The sequence below is a fragment of the Pterocles gutturalis genome, unplaced genomic scaffold, assembly GCF_000699245.1.
Source record: "Pterocles gutturalis isolate BGI_N339 unplaced genomic scaffold, ASM69924v1 scaffold1280, whole genome shotgun sequence".
Classification (NCBI taxonomy): domain Eukaryota; kingdom Metazoa; phylum Chordata; class Aves; order Pterocliformes; family Pteroclidae; genus Pterocles; species Pterocles gutturalis.
In genome coordinates this window covers 66,166-75,313 of record NW_010143005.1, presented here as the reverse complement: position 1 = coordinate 75,313, position 9,148 = coordinate 66,166, and the positions used below count along the sequence as shown (strand labels likewise).

The window sequence follows — 9,148 nt, the reverse complement described above, 5'->3', positions numbered from 1 at the left end:
CCTACATATAAAACAAAACACAATGACAACATGCAGAATATGCAAAATAATCACGTTTACACTATGATTGATTTAGAATGGGACCAACCCAGTTCCAGCATCAAGCATTCAAGAGCTCAGCTCAGCTTTGCTTTTCTCGATGCAGTGTAAATTTTGAGTGTCTACTTACCTTGAACAGCTGCACTCCAATGCAAGCAAACATGAACTGCAGCAGAGTTGTAACAATCATGATATTACCAATGGTTCTAATAGCCACAAAGACACATTGAACAACATGCTGGAAAGAAAAAAAAAATATTTTAATACAACTTGTTACTTAGTATCACAGAATACATACTCAAAAAGTATTTTACTACGTTCGGACTTTTTAAAAAAACTACTATTTTTGTGTTATCCATGTTATACCTATTACCATAATTAAACTTGTTTTCTAGATTTGTTTATAAGGCTGTCGACATCGACTCATCAACATCAACTAAAAACTACATCAGCATTATGGAAAAACAATTAAAATATTGCTCTGGCACGTTGGTTCACAGCAATTATCACACTCAAAATGTGCTCTCCATGGCATTGGTGTTTCTCCACATATAAACTCCTGTAACTGCAGGCAGAACCTGGCCTAATATGTTTAAGGATCAGGAACTGATTTATATCCTTGCTCTGTGAACTCCTCTAGGGAATTATTCTTCCACAAGAATTTTTAACCTGAGGCAGGACTGAAGAATCAGGCCAACAGCAATATAAAAAATAAAAATAAGCACCTTAAGTCCTTTTGCTCTGTTTATTGCCCTTAGAGGCCTCAAGACTCTTAAAACTCTGAGGATCTTCACAACTGAGATAGCACTTGATCTAGGTGGAAAAAAAAAAGTAATTCTGTTACTTTTAAGGTAACTAAGATTTTATTACGAAGAATAACAATGTTCTCGCAAGTTTCATACATGAAATTTCAAAAAAGTCTCAAGATATACATACAAGATTTTTAAAGTATTTCTTTATTGATACTTTATTAATATTATAAGATAGTCTCAATCCCATAAATACCAGAAGAATTATTTTGACTTCTGGAGCAACTTGGGAATTAACAGCTCAGAAGCTTGTCTGACACCATAATGCAGCTCAGTTTGGTCAGGAGCAAAATAGTCCCTGAGGTATTTTTCAGTGTTGACAAGCTCTTTAGAAGACACTGTGTAAGTCCTGTAAATGCATACCTTAATTTCCAAGCAGCTGGAGATGAAAAGATCTCAAACGACTCACATTCTCTTTGTTTAAGTAGCCAGGACTGCATTTTGAGGAAATTCGAGCACAAGCAGAATACAAGGTGCAAAGCAGTTGACTGACACCCAGCCCTTGCTCTTTTCTAAGTCCCTAAGGGTTTCACAGATGATTTTAAATGAGGCACAACTGCTCAGTGAATCAATAAACACCTTCAGGCTCTTTTATTATGTTTAGCCTGATCCAAACAAAGCAAAACAATGTCTTCACTACCACTTACAGCCCTGATTAAGGTTCAACTTCCTCCCCTTGAAATACATATCACCATAGATCAATGCAGAGAGAGCAAGCTCATAGAACTAGATTGTAGATGTGGCAATAGCACAAAAGAGGGTACATAAACCTCCTGAAGCTTCAGGAATTACTTGCTATACCATACAGTGTCATGGTGCTCTTCCTCGTTCTCTTGGTAATAGTGGGAAGTAGTAATTTGTTTCCAACCCATATTAGTAATGAGTTACAACACCCTCCATATAAAGCACTACCTCTTGCCAGTCCCAGCTCTAAATACTGGTACTGCACACCCACACACAATGGGGGAACAAAAGCAGCTGTATTTCAGTATAAATCATTCACATGATAAGTGTAGTACTTACTGAATACCAAATGATACCAGAGAAACACCCACAACCAGCAAATCCAGCAAATTAAAATAATTCCTGCAGAAGGACCCTTTATGAAGGAATGCTCCAAAAGCTGTCATCTAAAAACAGAATTGTTAAACGTTTAGTCTATATTTCAATTTATTCAAATTCACATTTAGGCTGTTTACAAGACACTTGCCTAGAGTGTGAATGCATACAATGTTATCACACTTCCTGAAAGCACTTGAGATATAAAACAATCCCACTATGTACATTAAATCTTTCATTTAAGCCATAAAAATTCTGCTCAAGCAAATGTCAACAAATGTTACATTTTGTGTAAGAACTGATTAGGCTGAGCTGATTACACTGCATTGATTGGGCCTTTGGTAGAAAAATTACTACAAGAACCATAAAATTTCCATGCTTACTAAACTGTGAGGTCCAGATTCTGACTCCTAATCATTCACACTCTCTAGAGAATTGAAGAAGCTGAAAATGTATTGCAAAAACCTGAGAGTCAAACCTGGCACAGAACCAGCACAAGACTGTTGTAAGGCAACATGACACTGCTATTTACATTTACATTACAGATCATGAGGTGGTATCTTGGATTAACCTGAAACAACCCACAGATTGTTTTGTACTGTGTGTGGACAAGGGTCCCCAGGTTTTGCTGGTCTATGGGGAATATCAAACATTGCTCTCCCTATTGGACTTTCTCTTCATTTTTTGCCTTCTGTGCCTAGATTAAAATGAAAGAAGCACACAAACGGTATCTTGTGAAGGAACCTGCATGCATCATTGGCAGGTTTCATTAGAAGCCAGTGACAGACACACTGTTTACTACGGCTGCAGACAGAATCTGGGCATATGTTCTCAGGTATTTCAAAGCTGAATTTGGCTCCTAAATCTATGAATTAGACCCTTACCATAACTGAGAGTAAGCACCAGTTAAAAAAATGCACAGAGGAATCTAGTTAAGCCATTAGAAGCACAGAATCTGCACGAGTTGAATTTTGCATGGGGTTTTCCATAGTTATGGATTAAGACTGAAACACTGAAACTAAACTTGAAATTAAAATAAGGATACCTTTGAAATATACCTAGTAGTCAGTTCAGGCACATGGATTCTAATTTCTTCAGCCTTAAGGTCCCCTTAAAGTACTCTCAGCTACTCATTGTTTTCCACAGGTAAGAAACCTCAGTGCCACCCAGAGAACATCTGACACTGACTGTGCATTTTAATCCCATTACTTTCTGTTCTGTTCCTCAAGATGGTGCAAAAATATTTTATTTCCTTTCCTCTCACAACATCTTTCAAGTCTGTTCCACAAGGTAGAACAGAGCTACCAACCACTAATGGGCAGGTTGCAGTCTACTGTGTCACTACTTGTGCGCACAAGCTTGCAGTCCTTTTCCATGAAAAACCATCAGCGTCAGTGAAAGCTATATATCTGCAAAGGAATGCCAACTACCAAGGATGCATTTTCTTGAAAGCCATTCTCTCCTTATTCTCATGTTAAACTTTCTTTTGTAATGATCAAAATACTAAATGTTCCACAAAACTAGAACAATAAAAAACCTAAAGCTTTAACCTATGCCATGACATGAAAGAGGTAATATAACTATATTATTAAATTTCCAATAAATTCCCAGATCTTTTCACTTACAGCTGTATAGAGTACGGTTAAACTCATTAAAATCCATGGGAGTTGAACACTAAAATAACCTTGAATATCAAACCTGCGTCTATCTTCAAATACTCATTTACACTGCAGTATGTTATCAGTTAGCAGCACACAAAATTTCATGTAAAGACAAAAGTAAGGATATATTGACCTAAAAATACAGGTGAAGTACACATCTCCCCATATGGAGATTCATATTTCAATCACTACAAATCCCAGTGGAAGCATTTGACTAAAATTCTCCATAGCAAATCACTCTCTCTTTTGCACAGATGAAGACCAAAGCAAGGCCTAGAGCGGGTGTGAGGGGAGGAGCGCTGTCACGCAGCCTTCAGCAGAGCGGATGCTGCAGGACAGTTGCTGAGCTGGGCATCCAGGACACCATCAGCGCTGCTATTTTTGCTCCTGCCTGGAATTCCACACCAGTGGGGATGGGTTTAAATGGTGTGGGATTAGCGCAGCTGGGGTGAGGTTAAAAGCCCAAGGCCCTAACCTGACCTCTCCTCTGATGTTTTCATGTTTCCCAAGCACCGCAAACAAGACGGTAAGCTGGATTTGAATGCTATGTAGGGGTTACATAAGAGAATTCTCAAATGCATTAAACTGATGTTGCAGCTTTTCTGTTATTCCTATCTTCAGTCATATACCCTACACCACATAGTGTGGGAATTCTCATGCCTGCAGAGCAGTCTATAAAATAGAGCGCAGGGAGACTCTCCACATGCTGAGAGTTAATCATGTTTCAACGCCTGTTTTCTGGACATTTACAAGTTTCTTCACTGCTGCTGATAATATTGCCTCTGGTTATCCCATACTTTTTGCCTGGAAATTAAGGAATGCTATTGTTACTGCAGATCCAGTCTTGAATGTACTCCTTGCAGAACTCGCACAGCTTCTGAACGACAGATACTGTGGGAAGCACAGCGCAAAACCCAGCATGGAAGACAGGGAGACTCCAGCCACAAGCAAGCAAAGCCAGTGTCTGAGACATGTTAGTAAAGCAGGCACTGTACGTACGGGTGTCATGTTCTGGTTGTCCATTACATTTTCTAGGCTACAATTTATTTCCCTTTATAAATACATGTGAGTGCGCTATGGGGCAGAGCATCCTGGAGAAAGTGGAGTCAGGAGCAGCAACAGTTTTGGCTATGATGAGCCTTCTTGTTTCTTTGCAATGTTTTATAATGTCAGATTTCAGCAGCCCAAGCTCTAGTGCTTCCTACTTCCCCTGAATAACTCTTAGGTCACTTGGTGTCAGAATCTTTTGCAGTTACTAGGAATGTTGCTTTTCTTAACCCATCCAGTCATGGCTCATTATGCCATGTTCTATAATCCTCTTTCTCTTACAGAAACACAATTGGAACTGCAGGGACTATATGATCTGCTGTTCAGAGCATGTGGAAGTTCACCAACTCTTCTGCTACAGACACAGTGGTAACATATTTTGTATGGCTCCTCAAATTCAGAGTTGGGAACTAGTCAGATCTAATGCTACAGTTCTTTTCAGTGCTTTGTTCTTTCCTTTGGCCTTTCTCTAGCAGCAAAATATGGATATTTATTTTAGAATGCTACAAATGTTATAAGATAATCAATTCTATAGCAAGTTCCTCATTGCTGAAAATAAGAAATAAGGGGATAACAGTAAGTATGGGAGAATATTAACCATCATAAAAATAGCCTACTACATATAGTACAGTTTATCTTGTAAACAGCCCAAATATTGCATCAATTAGTATTAATCAAACCACACTGTGAAGAGGATGCGCAGCAATATGAGCAAAAGCTGGGAGAAGATATTTTGTTAAGCTTAATCCTCAACTGGAAATGCAAAGTTTATGTACAGATTCTTAGTGTATCAGAAATTTGCAAGTGTATAGGTCAGGGTTACTCAACCAAAAAACTCATGGTGAATATGCATAGCATGAAACTTTTAGGAAACATGCAAATTTTGGAAAACATATTTTGCAAATTCCTACCAGAAGTTTTGAATTCTTTTGCTCAGCATTTTCTTACATGTTAACCTCATCCTCAGTTATACAGCTTCTTTGCTATAGTGAGCTTCATACATCTAAAATCTGAGTAACCCCAATGGATATTCTTAATAATCAGTACACAAACTATACATTAAAATGCCAATTTTCAACTCATGCATGGGTAATACATTTAAGCAAGCATATTTATGCCTTTCTGTGTATTTAAATGTATGCCCAAGATAAATGAAAAGTCTCTTAGTATATAGATAGATAAATGCAAGATATCTTGCAAGTCCTATTGCAAGAAAATAGTCATCTACTATTTTAGCTCTATAAATATAGTTCAGCAAAAGAAATGAGAAATTACATGCTCGCTTCTTGAAAGACTGATTATCATTTTGGAAATGCCAGAGCAAGGAGAAGGAAAAGCTCATGCGCAGTGAATTATTTTTCCCTTTTCTGTCAACTGTAAGTTTTAAAAGGGTAAAAAATGAATTATTAAATTGATGTAATGATAAAAAAATCAGCTTCTTCATGCACCCAATGGTAAAAAACCACCAATCAAAACTATGAGGAACGGTCAAATAAAAAAAATCCTCTGGTTTAAAAAAGTTTAGCTTTGATCGCTTAGAGAAAAGGCGAAGAACACTTCAAGTGCCTTTTCTTGGCAGGTGACACACAAGAAAAAAATCCTTTAAAACAAACTTCCTTTAAAAACCTGTTACCTTCAAAATGATCTCAAATGTAAACATACTAGTGAAGACATAATCTGCATACCCTAGGATCTGGAAGGTAAACAAAAAGTTACAAACGTTATTGCTAAAGCTGCTTTTGTGCTAACAAGGATCAATTAACAATGCATTACCTTTAACAGGATTTCAACAGTAAAGATGGCTGTGAAAGCATAGTCAAAGTAACCAAGTATCTGCAAGGTATAATATGTACCACAGTAAGAAATCCATCTATTAATAAACTTTTACAGTTTAGACCACATGCACAACACCACTTGGATTAGCCTAAGTAAGCAGATGGGGAATTTAGACGACGTAGTTTAAAAGTAAAGCTATTGTGCAACCATTTTTACTTAAAAATTTATCAGATGCCACCTGTGTTTAAATATTAGATTTCATCACTAGGGAGTTAATAGGACCCCATAAGCAATACTTTCTTTCCATTCAGACTTTCCTCTATCAGCTTTCACATGTACTTTCTTCAGCCTTTAGCAGAGCTACACAATCTTACATAAAGAATAAATACTTGTTACTAATAAGGTTTGTTTTTAACAAAGCATTGTACCAAAAAATAAAACTTCAACAGATGTTTCTAGATTGCACATCATTCTACATTCCACTACATTATATTGTTCACATATAGACTGGGCTAGAGTGCCACAAAGCAAATTAACTAGTAACTAAACTACTTAAAAATCAACACTACAACTGTTTTTTCTTGCACTTGGAAGACACAGCAGTGATTTATTTGTAGGAAATTTAAAGGAACCCACAACAGTTGCATCGAGATATGCAAGCTTTTAAAAAGATTGTGGATGTGATATTGACCTCACTGCTGTCGGCAGGAACACTGCCATGTATTTCAGTACAACCAAGATTTCACCCTTTCAAGGTGGGCATATCGTTAACACCTTATTTGGCACATTTCCTGTCGTTCAGCAACTAATCAAATGGAAAGGAGAAATAAAATAAAGAGACAACAAACAAAGAAAGTATTCCTATGAGATCATAAAAAGGAAATAATTTTTTCCTCGTGTTCAGTTGAAGATCACCTCCTTGCGGCCCTTGCTGTGGCTGAAGAAATAGGCAAATATTAAAGCCATTCAACACAGATTATTCAGTAAGGAATTCATTCTAGAGTTAAAATAATATATTTAAAGGCATTCCAGTTTGTAAATTTTCATTCCCCTGCTGAGCTGGCTGGTTGAAGGTATGTGATCATTAAGTAGGTCTGATACATTTGTGAATATTTACAAGGCAGCAATGCCTTCCTGAAATCACAAACACATTTTTCTTATCTGTGTCCCAAACAGGAATAATCCTTTCAGTTACCACCAACCTCCAGCTTATTTTCCTGGTACTTCTCTAGTTACAAAACCAATTATCATCCCTTCAAGCCATTTCCACAGTACCAATTTCAGTGTTGCCCACCAGCTTTCTTTTTCTTACCCATTATTGTGATTTATTCACAAGATTGCGCTTGCCCAGTTTTACAGATACGGGAAGCACACAGCTCCACTGAATAGTACACAAAGAGTGTCTTTGTGCTTTGCTCTTTTTTACCTTTGAAGAAGTTTTAGCTTTTGGGGTTTTACTAATGTTATTGAAAAACTGTTCAGAGGATGTCAACAGCCAAAACATTATTTTAGAGGCTGCTTCTACACTGGCAAGAATTAGGAGGGATACTGCCCTAGTAGGCCCATCTCTCCTGTAAGAGATAGGAGAGTTTCTCTAACTCCATGGCAATCTCTGCAGATCAATTGATATCTAAGACAGGAGAGGCCTGGAAGTTCTGTCAAAGTATCCTGACAGTCCCCGCAGACTACTACCAAGTTGCATGATCTCAGCTATTTCGTATCTAATCTAAAAGCACGGCACAACTCACAATGACATGAGAGGCTTGCTTCACCACTAATACAAGTGCAACAAGGGTAACACAGATAATTAGTGGTCACAAGAGTGGATTTACTTTTGTTTCTCTGTCTAATAATTGTGCATTTGAGTAACAGGCAAATCTTCTACTATATTAAGAACTTAAAATGGGGGATTCAGGAATATGTTTTAGGAGAACACAGATGTTTGCTTACAACATAAACTACACTTTTATTCTTACAAATACAAATATCTAAAAAAGGATGCAGAAACACCCAAAATTTGGGGGTTTGTATACTGGCTGTAACGGGATTTGACTCTGAATCAAGGCAAGAGCTGGGCATGCTCTGATCCTCATCTTACATGTGAGTTTAGAAAAAAGTGAAACTTGTTTAGTTTCTGATTTGTCCATTCAGGAATCCAAGGATCTTCAAGTCCAATGTGGTGGTAACTCAAACTCAGTGTGGCCACACTAGTTTCTTTGAAAGAAGAGGTAATATCCTTACAAATGCACGCACTCACTAACAGAGTGATACTCTGAGTTCCCCGAGAGCATATAGTACAGACAGAAGTAGCAGAGGGGACAGGTCAGAGTCTATTCCCAACATGTTATAAACAGTGATAATTTTAAGTGGTATTTTTAGATCAGTGTCGAACACTGAGAAGGATTAAGAGTGGTTCAGGAAACGCCTATCAGGTACACCAGATGAAAATTGTGAAGACATACGAAAATTATAAAGATTAGGCTCAACTTGAGCATATTTTATTCTGAATATATTAATAGCGAAAAAAGGATAAACATTACGTACATAATAAATGGTTCTAATACCTACAATGTTCCATCAACAGTTTCTTGTCTTTAAAGATTTATGTTTTTTTAAAGTAAAAAAAGTACAAATGTATGACTTGAAAAAGGAAAAGGAAAATTTCTTAAGTTGAAAATTAAAAACCAGGCACCAGTCCCAAAGGATTGTTATCCTGTGAGGATATATTTATCTTCAGACATAAAATTAAAGGCTTAC

At 37.2% G+C, this 9,148-nt stretch overlaps 1 protein-coding gene across 1 annotated transcript in view; it reads right to left on the bottom strand.

Moving 5' to 3' along the window:
• CACNA1D (calcium channel, voltage-dependent, L type, alpha 1D subunit) overlaps positions 1-9,148 on the bottom strand; it is a gene marked incomplete at both ends in the record, with an annotated part of 98,580 nt that overhangs the window by 35,220 nt on the left and 54,212 nt on the right. The window contains 4 exons of the mRNA XM_010084543.1: positions 127-277; positions 765-852; positions 1,872-1,978; positions 6,249-6,313. Of these exons, the coding sequence (XP_010082845.1) occupies positions 127-277; positions 765-852; positions 1,872-1,978; positions 6,249-6,313 (411 nt within the window). The remainder of the gene's footprint in view (positions 1-126; positions 278-764; positions 853-1,871; positions 1,979-6,248; positions 6,314-9,148) is intronic.